The sequence below is a fragment of the Protopterus annectens genome, chromosome 9.part0 (assembly GCF_019279795.1).
Source record: "Protopterus annectens isolate FY-2018-M chromosome 9.part0, PAN1.0, whole genome shotgun sequence".
Lineage (NCBI taxonomy): Eukaryota > Metazoa > Chordata > Ceratodontiformes > Protopteridae > Protopterus > Protopterus annectens.
This window is the reverse complement of record NC_056743.1, coordinates 1,081,003,467-1,081,026,358: the sequence shown is the minus strand read 5'-3', so window position 1 is coordinate 1,081,026,358 and position 22,892 is coordinate 1,081,003,467. Positions and strand designations below refer to the sequence as shown.

General features: G+C 38.5%; 1 protein-coding gene across 1 annotated transcript in view; it reads right to left on the bottom strand.

Moving 5' to 3' along the window:
- AMHR2 (anti-Mullerian hormone receptor type 2) overlaps positions 1 to 22,892 on the bottom strand; it is a 744,441-nt gene that overhangs the window by 389,465 nt on the left and 332,084 nt on the right. Inside the window, exon 4 of the mRNA XM_044082197.1 lies at positions 3,620 to 3,700. Coding sequence (XP_043938132.1) covers positions 3,620 to 3,700 — 81 coding nt within the window. The remainder of the gene's footprint in view (positions 1 to 3,619; positions 3,701 to 22,892) is intronic.

Genomic DNA, 22,892 nt, shown 5'->3' with positions numbered 1-22,892 from the left:
TCTAAGAATGCTTTGCCCTCTTTCCACATGAATGCCTTGGTCATAGACATTTTCATGGAATTTGGTGCTAACAGCTCTTTTTCCATTCATGTATATCTCTTGTATACATCTATAAATGCTCTTGACACATAGGCAACTAGTTTATTGTCTTGTGGGATTGCAGCTCCTATACCATTCTGATTGGCATCTACCTGCAACATTACTGGTTTATTCATATCACAGCATTTTAATTCTGGAGAATCTGTAACTAATGTTTTTGAACATTTAAAACTTATTTTCCTGTTTTAAGCTCCATTCCCAGCTTACATTTTACTCTAATGGCATTCCTTGAGGAATAATTATCTCAGACATACAATGTACACTGTTAGCAAGTGCATCATTCTTACTAACCTCAGCAACTTCTGCATGTCTTCTGGCTTTGACATGAATACAAACTCCTGTGACTTTTTCTCAATCAGGCTTCAGTCCTCCTGACCTTAAAATGACTCGGGCATTTCAGACATTACCCTTATTCTATACTTGCTCTTTTTTAACTTAAAATTATACTATCTTATTCTGCTCAACAGCTGTATTACTCTGCTGATCCTGATGTTTGTCTTACACTAATAGATCATCAATTATGTTTGCAACATATTCCAAGCCCCTTCAATTGATTGTAACACGTCCTTGCAAAATATCTCCTGCTGGAAAGAATCTGTCCCTTTCTAATGGAATATTAAATGTACACACCCTGGAACTTGGTACATTTAACTTTATCTGTCAGAAATCTGTTTTATATCTAGTACTGAAAAATAAAACTTTGAAATTGTTGTTTTTGAGACACTTTTGCAATGGTAAGCAATAGATTATACTCTATGTCATGATGTGAGGTAGTGCCAGCAGTGCCAGGGGGAGGAGGGCAGTGCATGTGTAACATATGCCAACATAGCTAGCTGGAGCTTTGTAAAGAATTATATGTCCTTTGCCCATCAAACTGTTTTGTACAGATGCTTGTCTTAAAAAATGTATTTGTAAAGTTGCTTGTGTTAAAAATGTATCAACAGTGGCTCTTGCTGGACAGAAAAGAAATATACATTTATGTCAGACTGTATTGTTGTAACTGATGAAATGTACATATTATTACAGAGGATACTGGAAGAGAAGGTGTTAAGCTCAGCCCAGCTAACCTTAAGAAAAATAGCCTGAAATCAAATGACTGTGTTTAAGCCATAAAGATTTTATCTATCAGATCTGAATGCAGCCAGAGACATGATGTCTGTGAAAAGCCTGGGCTGAGATCCTCCTCTATTGTCCTTAGTGGTGAACTAATTTCTACCCTGGGGTGCCAGAGAATGGCTTGTTAGTTTCTGCAGGAAGGGTGAAGTGTTGGAATTGTTTTTCAGCTTCCAGATGCTGTAATAAACTTTAGATAAAGTTCTATGTGTGTATTGTGACACACCAGTGCCAGATCCTGGCTCAGTTTCTAGTGAGAGGGTAGTGTGAGAACCACAGAGTCAGGTGACCAGATGTGATGTCATTCTGTAGCCAGCACTGAAATTGTATTTGAATACTAGTGAGAGACTGAGTAGTGTACTCTTTTTGGACCCGAAAATACACTCATCCATTTTCATCTTGCCTTGCTTTAATAAATAACTAGGGAACAGTAATTCTTCATTCAGTTAAAAAATATAGTGAGATTAGCTAAATGCTGTTTTTTTTCTGCATCTGTCTGAGTCTTTCCATCTGTGATTGAAATTCTGGTGTTTATTGTAAATAGATATTCAGTATTTTCATTTATTATTATTTATTATTAAATATATCTAAACCTTTCATTGTGGCTGGTCTTTTAGAAAATACTTAACCTCTGAGTGTACTTGCATTTTTTTGGTGGCACTGAGGCTCCACTTTCCTGAAAATATTGCTGCTTGGTTAAACATTTCCACTTGTATAAGTATTAATTTTACTAAGTGTAAATGGGTACCCTGGTAAAAGCCTTAAAGTAGCTAGCTTCAGGTATTCTGGTGGCAGCAAATCTACTTTATAGTGTGGGTGGAGGTGACAGAGCAGGTAAGCTGTCAGCCTCTCCCAGGCGCGCGCGCGCGCGTGTGTGTGTGTGTGTGTGTGTGTGTGTGTGTGTGTGTGTGTGTGCAAGCGTGCAAGCGCACGCGTGCGCACATGTGAAAATCAAATCTCAAAGAGAGTGTGTGTGTGACAGCTACTTTGAACAGGGTCACAGAGCACTGATTTCACAGACAGGGTGGTGGAGGACTTGGCTTGGAACACCCAGCTAAGGATTCAGCTGTATAGTGGTCAGTGATGAGTCTTATTTGGGGCCTGGGGAGGAAGCCGAGTCCCAGGACTGGAATATCCATCCCTCTTTGTGCTCTTAAGGGAAATTGTACTTGGTGCAGAGGGCTGCATCTGAAAATACTCTATTTTTCCTCACAGTGAACATTCCCCACCAGTGTCAGTGGTGAGGACTGAGAATCCTTGATCACTGTCCCAGAGGGGGGATGTCACACCCTATTTTAACCACTTTATTCAGATTTTAAAAAGAACTGTAGAAATGCAGATCTTATTAGAATAGTAAAGGCACCAATATAATCAGGGAGAGGTAAGGTGGTCAGTCACCAAGTGTGACAACAGGCTCAGGAAGTGGGAGAAAGTTCTAGTCAATGGAGTTTGGGCTGGAGGAAAACAGTTTATTTTTTTACTGCTATCTCTAACCTGGGGGAAAGGGTCATCCACAGCATGCTTGGGCCCACAGGAATCTGAGAGATTTGCTGTTTCATCAGTGCAGGGGACAACATGCCAAGCAGCATCCACATTTGTAAGAAGCAGGTATGGTGCAGCAGATACAACTTCATGCTCACCCAACAGAGAGCATCATCAATAACACTGTTACTGCATTCCCTCCTTGTCTGCCCACCCCCCCCCCCAGTGAAAAGTTCCAGTAAAGTGTCACCCTCTGATTTGTCAGGGAGTCCACACAGAAAAGGTTACATCTGGGAGGATACAGGAAGAAACAATGGAGGGAGAAGAGGAGTACTGACAAGGCTGAGGGCCATGGAACTTAAATGACTGCAAGAAACTGTTAAGGACAGTGAATTTAAAAAATCTCAGACATAAATAAGTTAAGGAAGGTAGTACCTTTAGAGGATAAAAGAGAAGAGACACAGTGTAACATAATGTGATGCACGTCTTGAAGAGGGAAGACAGAAAGCAACATGAGGAAGCATTTATATCAGTCAGGATAAAAGGTGCATGGAATAATCTCCCAGTACTGGCAGCACCATTTAACAGGTGCAAAGGAGTATGTTGTGCAGTCTTAAGAAAATGTAAACAGTATTGGAATGGGTAAGATATCAATTAAGTAAAACAGAGTATAACCTATTGTAGTCTGAAAATACTCATACTGAATGGATTGCTATTCATATGACATTGTTTTCTTCTGCATTATGTCACAAAAAAGGTCAGTAGAAAATGAGTAATAGAGAGGCATGTACACACAAAAATCACTGTTCATTTAAATATCTGATTACTGTAAAATAATCAATTTACCAGATGTAAACAAGTCCAACTACATGAAAATGAGTTTTAAATGTTTAAATAATGCAAATGAAGCAAAACAAATGCTTACCTATACAGCATGAAGCCATCACAACCACTAAAGGCACCATTACAACTAATACTGTTATGACTTCAGCATGTCTTGACTGTTCTGAAAAAGAAAAAAGAAAAAAGGAAAAACTATAATGGCTCACAAGAGCTGAAGGAATAACAGAATTAGAAAATAAATGTGATAGTTCACACCCATTCCTAGAAAAATAAGTAAATAAAACTACTTACAGACAGATATCTTTAGGCAAGGAAGAAAACAACTGATTCACTGTCTTCTTGCATTTCATTACCTGCATCATGGAAATACATCATTGCTCATTGACTCTATTAACCAAGTAGGCTTTGCTGCAGCAAAAAAGACCATATTCTATGGAAGACAACAGTGCCTCCATTAGATCTGATTATCAGAATGTTTGACCTGTTATTTTGTTGTTCATTTCCCCACACTGTCCATGGAGCCCTACAAATCTAAGTGCTCTTTGAACCTATTCAGTCCTATAGGTGCAAGTCCTTTGGCCAATTCATTCTCTGAAGTGAAAGCTGTGCAAATCAGACTTGGAGCTAATATCCATACCCTGAGAGACTTTTTTTTTCAAAACCTATCCTCCCTCTGTTCATGTCCATTCACATGTAGGAGGTTGGCATGCAACAGGCCCTTGCAATGTAAATCTATATTTATGCATGCAGTGTAATCAAATGGTCATGCCCCCTTAGGCTGCACCCAGGGCTGGCCTAAGTGATCATGGAGCCCAAATCATAGCATTTTGACTGGGTCCATAGCTGAACCACACACACCCTACCCCCATCCAGTAGCCTCTTGGATGTAAGACTATTTCATATTAGGTATCAGGAAAATGTGCTATTACACTGTATTAAAAACAAAACAATATCTTTATTTTGTAGCTTATATTTTGTGATAATGTGTTAAAACAGAAGTAGACAATCAACTTATCGTTGTAAGTTAAGTACTCTACACACACCAGTGTCTCACTACATACATACATACATACATACATTTCAAGCACGGACATCAATGCCCTTCTAGCTTGCCAATACACCAAAACACTTATTCCCTTAATAAGTGTCCAGGCTGTTCTTAAAAAAATATTTAAACGAGTACTTGCTTTAATGTAATTTGGTAGTCTGTCCCATGCATCAGCTACTCTGTTAGAGAACCAATTAATACACTTCTAATTCCCATAGAATCTTTTTTAATTTCTTCAAGTCTTTTGGGTTTTTAATACCATGACAGGAATGGACCCCATTCCTAAATCAAATTATGGTTAAAGTTCATGAAATTAGTATTGTTTCAGTCTCTTGATATCAGCCAGAAGTGCTCTTCGCAGCACTTGCAATGTGCCCAGTAATGACTCCTTCTGCAATTCGTACAGGGTTACATGTATTGGTAACATATCTAAATATGATTGTAGATTCTTTTTTATAAGACCCATTGCTCCTACTATTAATAAAACTGTCTAGGTATCTTTTTTTCCACATTGCTCTCATTTCTGCCTGCAAATCCTGATATTTTATGGCTTTGTGTCTCTCTGTAGGCAAGATATTGTAGTCAGTGGGCATGGGAATTTCAATGATCAATGCTACTTTTGTCTTCTTTTCATGGACCACTATATCCTGTTTTCTAGCATCTGTCTTTTTGTTGGTAATGGGTGATCCCATGTGATATAAACGTCATCATTTTCTATGATGGTTTGTGGCTCATGTTTCCAGTGTTTTTTAGCCACTTCAATACTATAATGTTTGCACAATCTCCAGTGCAACAATCCCGCCACATTATTATGCCTTTCAGTATACAGTCCTTCTGCCATTAGTGTGTTGCAACCAGCAATAAAGTGTGCAACTGTTTCCAATTTTGTTTTACAAAACCTACATTTGTCTGTTTCTCCCACATGTTCAAAGGACTTTGTAAACCAACGTGTACGTAGCCCACTTTCATGGGCTGCCAATATTAACGTTTCATCTCTTAGTTTGAATTTGCCTCTTCTTAACCATTCCTGCATTTGTTCCTGATCAACACAAAGTTCTTCCAGAAGTTTTCTATACTTGCAACTATATTTATGGATTTTTTGACATTTTTTGTCTTCTTCTCTGGTACTTCATCTTATATTCTTTCTTTTGTTTTTTGGTACATTCAGTCGCTGCCTTATTTTTATCTACTTCTGGTTTGATTTCCATTCCTGCTTGATGCTGATATGCTTCTGCTAGATTAAGCAGATAAGTCATCTTAGATTTATTCTCTTCATGTTTCAAAACTTTCACTATATTTGGGTATTGTCAGGTCAGCAGATATGTGTGCAGTCCCACAATTGCAGATCTATACATGTCATCAATTTCAAGGAGGCCCATCCCTCCTTCAGAACGGGAATATGTAATCTTGGTATGCACCAATTTTTATAAATGATTTGGTGAGCATGAAGCATCTTCTTGTTTCCCTGTCTAATCTATCCAACATGTTTTGGGGCCTGTTAATCACTCCCAAACTGTAAGTTAGGACAGGAAGAGCAAATTGGTTTATAACTTGAATTTTGTTCTTAGATGTCAACTTTGTTTTCAGGATTAATTTAAGTCTTCTAAACTTTTCCTTACTACGTTTTATTCATATTTGTTCAGGTTTTATTGTTGATCCTTCATCAATTCTCAAATATGTATACGCTCCCTCTTGCTCCAGTTCTTTTATATCACATTCTTGTCCCAAACTGATATTTTCTTAGTGCTGCAGTTTTCCTGCTTTAAATGTTGTTTTTGCACATTTATCAAGACCAAATGACATTCTTATATCATCTGAAAAAGTTTTAACACTTGCAGTTGTGCTTTCAGTTTCTCATCTGATGAGCTATACAGTTTTAAATCATTGGCAAAGAGAAGATGAGAAGTCTTTGCATATTGTTATTTTCTAGGAGCCAAATTATAGCCATGGCCATAGCTGTTAAGTAGACAGCTTAACTGGTTAATGGCAAGGCAGAATAGCAGTGACAAAGAGTCACCAAGGAATATCCCCCTTTGAATTTTTATCCCTGGGATAAAAAGTTGTCCACGTGGCTTAATTGCAAAGAGGTCTGCCACTGTTTCATGGTCACTGTAATGTAATCAATCAGTGTAGGATGTATCTTGTACATTTTTAAGCACTTTTATCCATGAATGTTATTCCCTTAATAAGTGTCCAGGCTGTTCTTAAAAAATATCTAAACGAGTACTTGCTTTAATGTAATTTGGTAGTCTGTTCCATGAATCAGCTACTCTGTCAGAGATTCAATTAATACACTTCTAATTCCCATAGAATGTTTTTTGTAGTCAATCCATGCTATACTTAGATTCTTCCCCTTTTTACAGTTCACCACTATGACTTTAACAACAAATGATCCTTTGTTCTATATGACTTTCTTTTATTACTTTTTTGTGCTATTGCCATAACTGAGTTTTCTTTTAAATGACTATTATCTCTGTTGACATCAGTTCCAGTGTATAGTTTATACATCGCCAGGAGACAAGTTATTGGTCTATATTTTTTAGGGTAGCTTGCAGGTTCACTCTTAAGTAGGAGCATTGTTTTTCCTGTTGTTAACCATGTTGGTGTCTGTTCGGGGTGTGCATATAAATAGTTCTTACTCATGGCTAAATCTTTGTGCAAAGATGTTAATACTTTTAACCAGAAGATAGGTGCTGCATCTGGACCTGGGGTTTTCCAGTTAGAGGCTTTTCTTAATTTTGTTTCAATCTCTCTGGCTGTTATTTCATACCATTTCATATCCTGTACCTTTAAACTTCTTATTCTTTCTTTTACTTCTTCAGTCAATTTAGCACCTTTGTTATGTTCCACATGAACTTCATAAATACTTCTCCAAAATATATCTATTTCTTCTTTTTTTGGTGGCCTTTCAATTCCTTTTACCTTGTTTCCCAGTTCTCTATAAAACTTTTTGGGTCATCAGTAAACTGCTTATTTTGTACTTTTCCTTTATATTTATCTGCATATCTTCTAAGTTTTTCTACCTGTGCAGAGATTTTTTGTTTGTTATTTGTGATAGTGCATGATAGATCCTGATCTGTTCTAATACTGCACATTGCTTTTATCACGTCTATCTTTCTAAGTATTTTTGTTGATCTGTTCCCTCTTCTATACTCTTCTAACAGTGACACTTCTTAATTGCTTTATAGTTTTCACTATTCGATACTTCCATGATGGTATTTGATTTCTCCCCTTCCTTTCCCTCACTGCCCTGTGTTCTTGTGGTAGAGCTTTATCAGTTATTAATTTTGCTGCACATTAATATACCCTGTTTACTTCTTTTATATCGCACGGATCTCTACGGACAGTCCTAATTACTGTGTTCATTTGTTTTATCAAACTTCTGACTTTTTGGGTTTTATTGACCTTCTGCATGTCTTTATTTGATCTTAATGTGTCTATCTCTATTAAATCAAGTTGCTCTGTCATATGGGAACTCGGGTCAATATTATAACAATGAACAATCAAATGATCGAATGCTGTTATATTGACCCCTAAACATCAAATTGCCAAAACAGCGTATGGCCGGAACAGCGATTTTTTAAAATTACTGGTCCCAAAAAAAAAAAAAAAAAAAGAAAAAGTACACTAAACACTAAATAAATTGGGGGCCCCCACAGCCCCAATCGCACTACAGTGGAGGAAATGGCACAACCCGGACAATGGCCCAGCAATTTTTTTTCCCTGGGGAAAAAACTGCTGGTCAGGCCATTCGCTGTTTTGCCAGTTCGACATTTAGGGGTCGATGTAACAGCATTAGATCATCTGATTGTTCACTGTTCTAAAGTAAACCCGGGAACTCACTGGCCTATCACTCAGCATTGACTGCATCAGAGTTTCCTGTTCCTTCCCTTGCTGTCCAGCTTCACATGAATCCTTATACTCGTTTCCTGTGGAAGGCTCCAAAATATCTTCATATGGCACCTGACCAATTGCTTCCCATTCCACTGTTTTCCCCTTAATTTGGATGTCCATTGCTCTATTCTGTTGTGGTGCTTTCTGAATTAGATTTTCTACACGTTCTATACAATACCCCTTTCAGCATGTACCTCACAAAGCACATGCAGCAGCAGCTGGACAGACCACAGAGATTCCTCACCTGGAGAATCCAGGGCCTCAAGCATCTACCTTACACAGACAGGCTAAAAGCCCTGTCCCTCTACTCAGTCTCCTACAGACTCTTCAGAGGTGACCTCTGTCTGGCATACAAAGCAATCTCAGACCCTGCCCTGATTGGACTGCTACATATCCGCAAGTCAACTCCACTCGAGTAACCCACACGCGAGACCTCAACCTGGTCTGTGATATCAATAGGACTTGTTGTGTGTCCCAGAGACTCCCCCTTTTGTGGAATAGACTCCTTTGCCACATAAAGCAAAGTACCTCATTAAACCTTTTTAAGAGCAACCTGGATAACTGGATGGGGAACAGAAAGTACATCCCTGGGATTCCACCTATGCTCCTGCTGGACAGTGGCATAGGGTGCTGACTTGTTGGAACATGGGCTAAATTCTTGGCTAGGCTTGTAAGGGCCTCAGGGCCAGTAGCCTAGTAACTTCCTATGATCCTATACACTGAATCCTTCACTTAGCAGGTACTCCATAACCTCAGTTTCTAATTCTTTAACTTCTCCATTACTGATCTCCTTTTCTACTTTTCCTCTTTGTCTCCTTATTTTTTGTATTGTAAAGTTTTCCATGGCCAGATTCCTGTTCCTATATTTCTCTTCAAATATCTTTGGTGCTGCTGTTTTTGTATTGATTAGTTTTGCATTCTGGTTTGCACAGAATCTTCTACATAGGTTGTCTGATGAGTCTCTAGTACTTTTTAATAACCCCAAACATTCCCAGAGGTAGTTGTCTCTAAATGTCCTATATACCTGAATAAGATCTCCTCTTAGATATCTATAAGAGACACTGTACAAGTTCAGATATTTTAGTATTTCAAAATAACTTAAATTTTCACTTATGTGGATGCCTTTGGTATATTTCCGCTGTACTCTTTCCAGTTTACTCATGCTTGTTTTCTTATAGAGTTACCATACTGTTATTCCATACTCAAGTTTGGGTGTAATGTAACTAACAAACAATGACTTCATCATTTCTGATTCCCTTGACTTTATAAATCTTTTTATACAACCGATAGTTCTATAACTATCATTAACCAATTGGTTGGTATGATTAGAAAAACTCATAGCTGGATCTATCCATATACACAGGTCCTTAAATGAGTCTACAGTTTCAATCACTGTGTGCTGTATTAAATATTCACCTTTCAGTTTGTCTCCCAAATCTCAAACGCTTAATTTTTGATGTATTTATCAGCATATTATTCTCCTGTGCCCAAATGGTCAATTTAGTTACACTATTTTGCAGACATGCCTTACCTGTAACACATGTAATCAGTTTACCCAATTTCAGGTTATCTGCATATAGACTGTAGAATACCTCAAATGAAAAAGTTAGGTCTGAGTGATATAATCTAAACAAGTAAGGGCCTAAGACAGAGCCCTGTGGGACACCCTGACTGTAACCAAGGATTTCACCTGTCCAGTTTCTGTATGACACTTGCCATGTCCTATTTGTAAGCCATGCAGCTATCCATCTTATCAAGAGTACATCAATACCTATCTGTACTAATTTATTGATCAGTGTTTTGTGTATGACCCTGTCAAATGCTGAAGTTAAATCTATATAAATAACATCACAGCAGTTTTTCATTCATGGCTGTTATTATATTGTAATAAAGCATTGTGTTACAGATTATAAAATATCTATTTTCAACATATGAATGCTGATATATGGTTGCAAGTCCCACCCAATCCATTTTTGACAGTAACTTATCCAATGTTACCTTCTCCGTTATTTTTTCACAACACAAAAGCAGACTTAAGGGTCTGTATGGCTCTGGTTTGTCCTACTCTCCTTTCCCTTAAAGACAGGTTTAATAAGTGCATGTCTCCAGTCTTGAGGAATCTCCCCATATTTATATGACTTAGTGAATAATAGATATAATGTTACCATAAGTTCTTGCTGAAGTGTTCTCAGGTCATTGCTACTAATTCTGTCTCCTCCCTTTGCTTTGTTTAGATCCAGTTTGTGCAGTTCTTTTTCAATATAATCTAATTTGATTCCGGTATCTGAGGTTACCTAGATGTCACTAGGACAACTTGTCACCCCTTTTTGGAGCCAAACAGTTTTGCATAAGATTTTGTAAATGTATCTATAATCTGTTGTGCCTGAGAATAAGTTTTAGAATCTTCACACAGTTTATCAATTTGTACGTCTTTACTCCTTCCACATCTTATGTATCTATAACAAGGTTTTCCTATTATGCTCGATATCTTTATATAAATTTTCTTCAAGTTTTCTTGATCTTGTCTCACACTATGTTTAATCTGTTTGTCCAGCTTGTTTATTTCATTTTCAAAGTTGTATTTGACCTGTCTTCCATTTCTTATATTTTTTTGTCTCTCACCTTAATCAGATATCTTGTTCTGATGGAAATATATCCCCCCGACATTGTATGCGTAGATCCGGATGTTAAACATTTTTTTATTTTTTTGCACTGAAACAATTTCTCTTTTAAAACAGTCCACATTCCATCTGCAGTTTTTCCACTGAACACCTCACTCAAGTTAGTTTTATGTAGTGACTATTTTGCTTCCATATAATCTGTAATTAACCTTCTGTGCATTGGTTTAGATTTCAGTTTGGCAGAATTATCTAGCAACAAATTAACCTTTTTAACCCCATGATCACTGCACATCAATGGTGGTAAAACATTACTTGAACTAACAGTAATTTCTTTAAGAACACAAATGTTCCGTCCCCTGGTAAGTTTTTTTTTTACAATCTGAAGCAACTGTTGTTCCTGAATATACGTTGTTAATAATTTCCTTACTAACATTGTTAAATCAATATTATTCCAGTCTGTTTCTGGTAAATTTAAGTCCCCAGCTAATATTATTCTTCCCTCCTGTGTTTCATGCAAGAAATTTACAAATTCCTCTAGGTCATCTGCACTTGACTTTGGTGGTCTATACACTCCAAAAATTGTTATATGTTCCAGGATTGTCTTTATTGTCACAGTTACACAGTCTATAGTATTGGTGTTATCATTGAACATGTAATAATCACATGTCTCATAACTATCTCTAATCCCTATCATAACACCTCCACCCGATTTTTTGTTAGAATGTCTGTTACAGTAAAAACATTTATACCCTGACAGAACTGGTTTCCAGTCATTGTTCTTTAACCATGTTTCAGAAACAATAACATTGTCAATCTTGTGGGAACTTAACATCTATTCCAATAAAAAAAAATGTTATTATTAATGCTCCTAGCATTAACAACCACCATAGATGCATCAAATGTTGCTATTTGTGAACTGTTAAATTTTCAACCTGGCAAAAATCCTTCCTAGTGTTTGTCAAATATTGCAAAATATCTGCTGCAAAAATTATTTTCCCTGATCTTGACAAATGCACGCCATCCTGTCTGAACACATGCCCAAAACTAGTCTTGGATGCTCTACACATTTCCATTTTTAAAACAGGGCATTTTTTCCATGTAGGTATTTACCCAAACATCTTTTCATTCACGGTGACCTGACTATCCTTGCTATAGGTTTGTTTGTTTGTGTCTTTCGGCTTTTCCCGGTTAGGGGTCGCCACAGCGGAACTCCGGTCCGCTAATGATTGGTAGTTGATTTTTACATGCCGAGTTACCAGCTCTGTTGCACAACTTTCAACGAAGGTATGCCCATTCACGCATGTCTCTACGCAGAAGATGCTCTAGCTGAGTAGCTGATAATCGATCTCCACACAGAAGATGCTCTAGCTGAGTAGCTGAGAATCGAACCGGACAGCATCTTACTGTGAGGCGATAATGCTACCGCAGCACCACCACCGCGTAGGTTATATGTGAAAAATAAGTCCTAACACCAGTACAAGCTATACTATCTAAGAGGGCTGTCAGTTCCCTACAAACAGTTAGAGAATCCTTGCGGATGACATCATTTGTACCAACATGAATGAAAATTGATCCATACTTCCTTACATTAAAGGGTTCCAAGGCTTGTCTCACATCTATTTTTGCTCCTGGCAAGCATAACACTATTCGATGTTCATTATCTTCTCTGCAAATATAAGTATCAGTTCCTCTAATAATTGAATCTCCAGTTACAAGAGCATCTTTGCTGACCAGCTCTGAAGAATCTTCAGCTACTAATAAAGTAATATGTGCTCTATCAATTGTTATGAAGGATAGATCTTCATCACCATTAGTCTTATTAATCCCATTGTTTTCAATGTGTATTAAATTCTCATCCAGTTGGCATTGTAAATCTACAGCTTGAGCCATGTAGTCAACATGTGTCTTTCTTTTCTTTTTTCTTACAGTAATGTTGTTCAATCCTCCATGTTCAATTTTGATTTCTTCCTTTTCACCTGCCCCTTGCCTCTTTTTTCTACCTTCTGTTTTGGAAAAATGATGCCTTTTTCTGTAGGCTGAAGGTTTTCTGATAGAAAACTACTATCATTCCTGTAACCTGTGTGTTACATAACAAGTGTCCTTTTTAGTATGTATTATCTTTACTTTACAGACATTAATCAGTTTCTTTTTCTACCATGTTATTTGTTATGAACTTCCTTTTTTTCCTTTTTCTTGTTTCCTTCTAAACAAACCGGATCCTCAGATTGCTGAATACTTGCATCCAGAATTCCAAAGTTGTCAGGGATATCATATTTGTTTCCGGTCTATATTACGAAATCAAAATGGCAAAACATTGACCGCCATTTCATCGACCCCAAAATACCGAACTACAAGTTACGCGAATGGCCAGATCACAGAGATTTTTCATAGGGAAAAAAATCAGTAGGCCAACCAGGCCACAACACACCACTTCAAACACTGCAAAGTGGAGGGCTGTACCCTTCACACACCCCCCTCCTAAGTATACCAACTCCAAGATCGCACTACAGTCGGGAAAAGGGCAAATTCATGGCAACGGTCAACTGATTTTTTTCCCCTAGGAATAAACTCAGTGCTCTGGCCATTCACGTAAAGTGTACTTTGGTATTTTGGGAAATATGAAATGGCGGTCGATGTTTTGCGGTTTTGATTCCGTGATATAGACACTTTGTTTCATTGGGGTTGAATGATCATTGCAGACAATAGATGGATCATTTCCTAAATGTGTTCTGTTTGCTCTTTAGCTAACATTATTTATCTCATCTGGCCAGTCATTAATACATGATACAACAGTTCTCCAAGCTGTACCACTTTAACAAGTGCAATCATCATCATTAAGTCTAGATTTACTTCTAACAATGGTAAGCAAATCATCCAATGTTTGACATGAGGAAAACAGATCACCAGTGTTATCAGCTGTTACCTTTAAATATGTAGAGCATTTATTATACTGTACAAGATATTTGTGCATTAGTAAATCATTAATTGCATGCTCATTTAAGGAATCCATATTCAGCTTCAAATGAATAAAATATTGTAAAAGAAAAGAATAATCATAATCAGTAACCACAGAATTCAAAGAAAACAAATACATTTCTATGACAAAAAAAAAAATCACACAAACAATATACTATTAAATACTAAAGTAAATACAGTAAATCTGTTCTGACCATACAAGCTCTGCAAGCCAAACAAAAGCTGTAATTCTTTTACTTTGTGAAGTAAATTCTGCTCACTATTGATCGCAGTTGCACTTCCTTTTAACAGTAAAGATCAATAAATCACAAACAAATGTAGGTCAGTGTGATTTTATATATATATATATATATATATATATATATATATATATATATATATATATATATATATATATATATATATGTGTGTATATAGGAAAATAATAAATAATACATATATATTAAAAAGGGGGTAAAAGTGGCATTAATGTCTGTACACTTCCATTTGTTGAACAATATTTTATCTGATTGTGTTTTTTTACATTAAAATATGAAGTATATATACAATTTTATAATAATGATTTTAGGAGTTTTAACACTATATATATTTTAGAAAACATTTAGAAAATGAGAATTGTATTACATTGTTTGCGTTTTTGTTCAGTAACAGGCTTTAATAAGGAATGCTAGTTTGTAGGGGTTAACATGTTTTTTCAATAACTTTAATAAGGTAATGATTTTAATAGGCTTAATTGAATCCATTATTTAAATGTTGCAAAGGAGCAGTTTTATTGTCTGAAGAAGTTCACACTGACTGAACGATAGCACTTATGTTTGTTTTAAATAAAGTGGTTTTCGAATACTTATTGGATCATTCTTGGATTTTTCCTGCATTTTGGTTCCTTGGGCTGTTTTGTCATCATCTCCTGTACTTGCTCTGAATTGTTGGAGTCCTTTGTCCATTTAATTCTCATACCTTTTTGCAGTCAATGTATTTCCTCAATATCACATAAAACTCGAGAATGTTTTAATTATTAATCAATTAATTTAATTAATTAATTAATTAATAACCAGTTATGTGGAATGGCTAAAGGCTATTTTCAACAATGACCTAGGCTCAGAGAGCAACAATAGCAAATATAATCAACAGCTATGGAGATACATAGTACAGATACAATGCAGAATACTTAAATGATGCTTTTGCTACTTCATATTCTGCTTGTACAAATGTAAAAGTTTGACAATAAAGGATACTTGAACACTAAGTGATGTGGGGTTTTACAAATATTTCAGTGAAGGTTTTAAGCTAGAATATTATCATCCAGAATATTTGAAACACTGGGTCCACTTCAGAAATTTTACCATGAGGGACACCTTGCTATAACCACCTCTGATTCAGAGACAGTCCTACCACAGTCGTGCAACACAAAGATGCACAGCACCTAGGGGGTTGTCTCTGTGGCTATGCTAAATGCTAATGAAACCATCTAGGGGAACAACATATGCTTATTACTCATGTGGTCACCCCCAGAACTGCCTGTGTAAGGCATTTACAAAAGGTCATGTTCATTCATCATGGTGGAGGTAAAAGCTGAAGAGTTTAGTGATCAAGTATGGTTAGGGTATGTGTGCATGAATGTATGTTAGGGGCTGCGTATACGTGTGACTGTGTATCTGCCTGGGTGGTGACTGGAGGGGGGTTAGTAAGGGCTTAGGTTAGGTGTGCGCAGTGTTGGGCCAGATCCAACACAAGGCATCCTAGGCAGCTGTCAAGGGCCTCATGCTGTCTGTGGGGGGGGGGGGGTCCAGACTGGGCATAAAGATAGAAAAAAGAAAATAAACAGAATCCCTGTTCTGCTTGGCTGCCACTGCAGTCTATTTTTCTTTCATCATCAGTACATGGCAAAAAAAACACACACACACACACATTTGTGTTTAGATTTTCAGGACATTTCTCTCATTGGCAAAAACTTGAGATACATATACACACACACACATATATATATATATATATATATATATATATATATATACACAGAGAGAGAGACTTCCTGAAGCTCATATCAGAGAAATGTGGTCTTTTTCTTTTGCCATTTATCTGCCACAGGAAGATTACAGATGTACCAATACTGTTGTTGACATACCATATGGAAGGAAGAGTTGCTGTAGAGGGAACTGTTGCTGTGTGTGCTGTACATATTGTTATGCAATCACCACTGCTGCTGCGGAGATCATTATGCATTGCGGTCATATTGAGGGAACCTTTTGTGCAGAGATCATAAAGATCATTAAGCAAAGGATAGATCAGAGGTGTTTGTGTGTGTGTGTGTGTGTGTGTGTGTGTGTGTAAGAAAACTCTCAACCTTCCATATCCAAAATGAGAAACATTGCCTCTCATAACACTTACTAATATCTTCAACTAGGAAGCTCACTTCTTCTTCTTCTTTTGGCTTTTCCCATTTAGGGGTCGCCACAGTGGATCATCTGTCTGCTCATGATTGGCAGTGGAGTTTTACGGTGTTGAGTTGCCAGCCTGGTGGCCAACCTTCCACGGAAGGCACCTACATGCATGCACTCATGCCTAGGGCCAATTTAGAGTGTCCAATCCACCTACAGCATGTCTTTGGGATGTGGGAGGAAACTGGAGCACCCAGAGGAAACCCACATGACCACAGGGTGGACATGCAGATTCCGTACAGAAGGCACCCCAGCCAAGGATCGAATTGGAGAACCTCTTGCTGTGAGGCAACAACGCTAACTGCTGCACCACCGTGGGTGCCCTTCAACTAGGAAGTTCACAAGGTGGTTAAAATGTGTCATTTTATATACTTATAAAAGGTTCTTTTGATAGGGCGGCCACAGTGGTGCGGCGGTTAGCATTGCCACCTCTCAGCAAGACGTTCTCTGGTTCGATTCTTGGCTACAGTTCCTTCTGTGCATGTCCTCCCTGCAGTTGCATGTTTCCTCCCACATCCCAAAGACGTGCTGTAGGTGAGACTGGACACTCTAAATTGACCCTAGGTATGAGTATGTGCATGTGTGTGCCTTCTGTGGAAGGATGAGTACCAGGCTGGCAACTTTACACCACAAAACTCCACTGCCAATCATTCTGAGGACTATTGTTCCACTGTGATGACCCCTAACCATTTAAGGCTGAAAGAAGAAGATAAAAGGTTCTTTTGATGAATTCATGTGATTCAGTATTCTTTGCTCTAGATATCAGTTAAAAAATTCCTAACACTAAATGTGTGACAGACCCTTTCAATGTGGAGCTAAGAAAAACCTGGAACCTTTAAGACTCAAAGCAAGGAATGTTCCTCCTAATAAGGTGTGTGTGTGTGTGTGTGTGTGTGTGTGTGTGTGTGTGTGTGTGTGTGTGTGTGTGTGTGTGTGTGTGTGTGTGTGTGTGTGTGTGTGTGTGTGTGTGTGTGTGTGTGTGTGTGTGTGTGTGTGTGTGTGTGTGTGTGTGTTCTGCCTGAAGGTTTTGCTGGCTTGAATGAATCTTGGTCTGTGCCTTCTGTTTCAGAGGTTCACTTCTTGATGATCTTGTTGGCTTTATTTGAGTTCTTGTTTGGAAAAGGTATGCCTCGCACTTATGCTCTGTACTTTGTTATTCTCTATGGTAACCAAATCCCAAAAATGTATGAGGAATCACTTGTATGTGTGAATGCTTGTATTTTTTTAAATGTGGTTATATAAGAGTTTTAGTGGAGTTTTTTTGAGACTTTTTTTTGTTTTTTGGGTTTTTTTTGTATTTTCCATCCTATTTCCAGGCTCATTTTATCCACTGTAAGCTACCTGGTGCAATGTTTAGTGTTAATCAAGTCCTAGGAGCACTGTCTGGATAAATGACTTGCTCAGAGTTGTGTAGTAGGCAAATGGAGTTAGAAATAATCAAACCACATACCCTTGGCTACAGAAAGTGGCTCATGAAGAATTTAGAGCCTTAATTGACTGCACTAACTGCCAGACCTTCACTGATTTCTTTTCTGATTAATCAATGACGATAATAGTCAGTCAGTAATGCTAGTCATTAGAATTTCATAGTTATCTTTGCTCAGAAAATGCATTTCAAGTTAGAGTTGTCTGGCACTTGAGGTTCTGAGCTGTTCAACTGCTTCCTGTGGCCAAAAGTAAAGATTTTAATCCTTCAGTCTTTATTTGCCTAATGTGTGCCTTTGAGCAAGTCACTTAGCAAGTCACTTAGCAAGTTAGCAAGTGCTCCTGGCACTTGGTTAACAAATAGAATAACAAAAAAAAGGATAGAGCAAGTCACTTAGAGTGACTGGGTCACCCCTGAAAAGGGACACTTTATACAGTGTGTTTACCTGGTTAAAACAGCTAAAAGTAAAATAATATTTAAAATGTGTGCCTTTGTCCCCCATAATTTTGGGTTTGTCCACAATTCTTGAGTAAAGAAGTTAAGAGGTATTTTGTCCATTCCTTGTAAAATGTGTGACTTTCTGGCAAATTTTTGTGGATTGCAGTCACTAGTGACAGGCATGTGAGATTCAGAATTTGTATCCTTTAGAAAATGCTTGCTAATGAAAAGCATTTTATTCTGGCAACTTTCCAAGTATAAAAGAGAAATATTTACACTTTTTTCTTGATTTTTAGGTCTTTTGTTCTCGAGCTAAGCTGTTGAGAGGGTATAGGGGAATTGCACTGGGTTCTACTGTATTGTTCTAAAAGCAGCAAGTTGAGATACATTTCTGACTCATTTATGAATGTATTTATTCACCTGTTATCAAATATCTGAGGTGAACATTCATACTAGTGGCAGTGATTGATGTGTGTGTGTGTGTGTGTGTGTGTGTGTGTGTGTGTGTGTGTGTGTGTGTGTGTGTGTGTGTGTGTTGTTATGGTGTAAAGCAAGAATCAATCAAAGTAAATATGACCACCATCATAGTCATAGATTCATAGACTTACTAGCCTAATGACCCCAGGGGGGCCTTTCTAAGCTTAGCCAAGTTTTCCCAAAAGAATGATGATGTCCTCTACCCAAATAGGACACTGAGGGCTAGGCATTTATAAGCTGCCTCTGTCCATAAGGGACATGGGTGTCAGGCCCAGTGTAAATTTCCTATTCCCCATCCACTGGTCTAGGTTGTGCTTAAATGGATAATAGGCAAACTCAGCTTCATATGGATGGGAAGCCTGTTCCATAGGAGGGGCAGTCTCTGGGACACACATTTGTTTCTCCAGCATGTTCTTTTTAAGTCATAGACAAAACTCAGGTCTAGACCTTGTATTTCTGGTACTCTTTGACTTACGAATATGTAGGAGATTCATGTGGGGTTTGTGGATGCCTTGTAAGTTAGACATAGATTACCTCTCAGCAATCAATAGGAGACTGAGTAGACGGAAAGGGTTTTAAGGTGCTCTGATAAGGCAAGTTTGTTATGCCTTCTATTGTTCTTGTAGGGAACTTCTGATGTCACTACAGTTGCTGCATATACCTGGTCAGGTACCAAAGGGAGCACTGTACTCTATGATTGGTCTGATAAGGGTGGAGTATAGTGGGTTAATGACATCTCTGGACCTAGATGCCCTGCCCTTACTTATAAGTTGTGTAACATAAAAGGATTTCCTCACCTGTGTGGCCACATGGTGGTTGAAGGTAAGGCTATTGTGTATATGCATACCCACGTCCCTGACCACTGGGTCAAGTCTTAAGGGTGTATTATCGACATGGTAATTAGTTGGGATGGTTGACTTCCCAAAGGGTACAAGTATGAATTTCCTATCATTGAGTTTAAAACCATGGCTTTGGCACAATTTGTTAGTCAGACCTAGACCTTCTTAAAAAATGCTAGTGTCTACAGGGGAGTTGATGATAAACCCCAGCTTACAATCACCTGCAACTTAGTCAGCCATAAACCATCAGCACTTGTTTCTGTTTCAGAGAAATAGATGCCAAAAAGGAGTGGGCCCAGTACCAAGCCCTGGGAGACTCTGCTAGTGACTGCCCTCTTGTTGGAGGTGGCCTCACCTATTTTGAGGTCCTGGGTCCTATCAGTGAGTCAGTTGGCTGTCCAGCAGGTGATAAAAGGGTTTATACCTAAATTAGTGAGCTTGTCTATAATGCTTGAGTGGGATATTGTATAAAAAGCCTTAGCCAGGTCGTGGTAAGTTGTTTGCACAGTCTTACCTTCATCCAGTGCTTTTGTGACCCTCACAAAAAAGTCCACTAGATTTAATAGGCATGACCTTCCTTTAACAAAGCTGAACTGTGATGGTTCATAGGTTGGTACTAGGCTATCGGCACTAGGGCCTATACAAGCCTAGCCATAACAATTCCCTGGCTATTTCTTCCCAGAATATTTACTTCCCTGGTCCCCTGTCTAACAGAGTGACTGACGTGATCCCCGGGGTGAATTTCCTATCCCCCATCCAATCGTCAAGGTTCCTTTTGAAGAGGGCCAAAGAGGCACTCAGCTTGACATGTATGGGCAGTCTATTCCAGAGTATTGGGAATCTCTGGGTCAGGAACCCATCCCTCCAGCATGTTTTGTTCATTGTGATGACCAAGTTTATATCCCTGGAGCATGTGGCTCTGAGGGATTGGGATTTCTTTAAGTGTAGCATGTCCAACAGCACTGGGTTTGACATGGCCTTGTATGTTAAGCAGAGATCACCTCTGAGTAGGCGATATGCAACTGAGCATAGCTGGAGTTTTTTTTAGATGGTCAGCATAGGGCATCTACTTTAGGCCTGTGATTCTTTTAGTGAGGTATTTCTTTGGCCTTTCCAGTTGTTGCAGATGTCTTGTGAGGTACATACCACACTGGGTGCTGTACTCTATAATGGGTCTAATGAGGGATGTGTACAGTGGGACAATGACCTCCTTTTTTCTAGATAAAAAGCCCTAAGTGATGAGGTGTGCCACGTAGAAGGATTTCCTGACTGTTTTGGCTATGTGGTTATCAAAGGTGAGACCACTGTCCACCTGTGTCCCTAAGTCCCTTATCACACTTTCGGTGTTTAGTGTACTGCCACTTATGTGGTAATTCATGGGTACATGGTTTTTCCCAAAGGAAATAACTATACATTTCTTGGCATTGAGCTTGAGCCCATAACTCAGGCACCAAGCATCTGTTTCTGTAAGGCCCTTTTGTAGAATATCCACATCATTTGGGGATTCAATAATGGCTGCCATTTTGCGGTCATCTGCGAACTTTGTTAGCCAGAGTCCCTTCGTGCTGCCCTATACTTCAGAGAAGTAGATGCCAAACAAGAGTGTTCCCAGGACTGAACCCTGAGGTACTCAGCTTGTCACTTGTCTGGAGTTGGATTTTGAGTCCACTGCTTGCCCTTGCCATGACCCCACCTAGTCTTCCTTCCCTTTATGTACCCTCAAAAGATCCATACTTAGTACCTCATTACACCTCTCTCTCCAATGTGTCTACTATGCATTTGCATCATTTTATACAAACAAAAAAATTTTATTGTTGACCTATTGAACTATATCAATGTAAAAGTATGTTACTAAGCTTCCTTTTAATGCAACTTTAACTTTATGCATGTAACCCAACATATGTGAATCTTTTTGCTATAACTGCTATTATATCAATATTGTTTAAAATTCTACTTGTTTAAAAATGTACTACTGAAGCTTTTCTCCTTGGGTCTCCTCTGAAAATGGGCCACAAGCCCAGTTGGACAAACCCGGTTAACAAATGTCAATAAATAAATAAAATAATACTTTTACAGTGTGGGTGCTGTCAGTACACCAGTTAGCAACCCATCGAGTGACATATGGATTAATGCCTAGCTTAGTAAGTTTATCTATGATTCCAGAGTGGGGGATGGTGTCGAAGGCCTTGGCAAGGTCCAGATAGGCTGTGTGGACCACCTTGCCCTCGTCCATGGCTCTGGAGACTGATTTAAAGAAGTCAATCAGGTTGAGGAGACAAGATCGGCTCTTTACGAAACCAAACTGGGTGGGGTCCAGTGTTTGAAGGTTGCCAATGTCTTTGTTTATAAGTTCCATGATAATGCATTCCATGGCTTTGCAGTTCAGGCTTGTCAGACTGATGGCATGATAGTTCCCAGGATCCAAGGTGGATCCCCCCTTGTGGACTGGGTCCAGTGTTTACAGGTTGTCAATGTCCTTGTTTATCATATCCATGATGATTCTTTCCCTGGCCTTACATATGATGCTGGTAAGACTTATGGGCCTGTAGTTACCCAGATCAGTGGCTGGACCTCCTTTTTGCAAGGAAATGAATGTAGCCATCTTCCATTCCTTGGGCACAAAACCTGACTGAAGGCTCCAGCTGAAAAGTTATTCAAGTGGATCAGAGAGGTCATGTTTCATGCTATTTATTAAACATCCCGGTATGTTATCAGGGCCCATCGATGCAGTGTTTTTGGCCTTGGAAAGTGCATTGATGACCTGTTCCCTAGTATTAGTTGGGGGATTGTGTTATGTGGTATTTCATTTGGAATATCAGGGGAAGCAGGAGGAGGAATTTGAGCTGAACCTGTCAGCAAAGAGGTTGGCAATGGCCTCTGGTTCAGTGTGGGTGATCTCATTTACAAAAAGTTCTGTGCATTGTTGTGTATTCCTTCTGAGGTTACGGACATAGCTGTAGATAGCTTTGTGGTTCTCCTTTGCCGGAGAAGATATTTTTTCTTCAAATTTAGCCTTTGAAGTTTTAATTAACCCTCTTAGCTGCCAGTTTAGGTTGGTCGGGGGGATTTTAGTATGCATGGCTTTGTTCCTCCTACACTTGGCCAATATTTTTTCCTTTTGTTGTATAACCGATTGATTCCACTAAGCTGGCTTGTCTTTTGAGTTTGTCTTATTGTTATATGAATGGGCACAGCTTG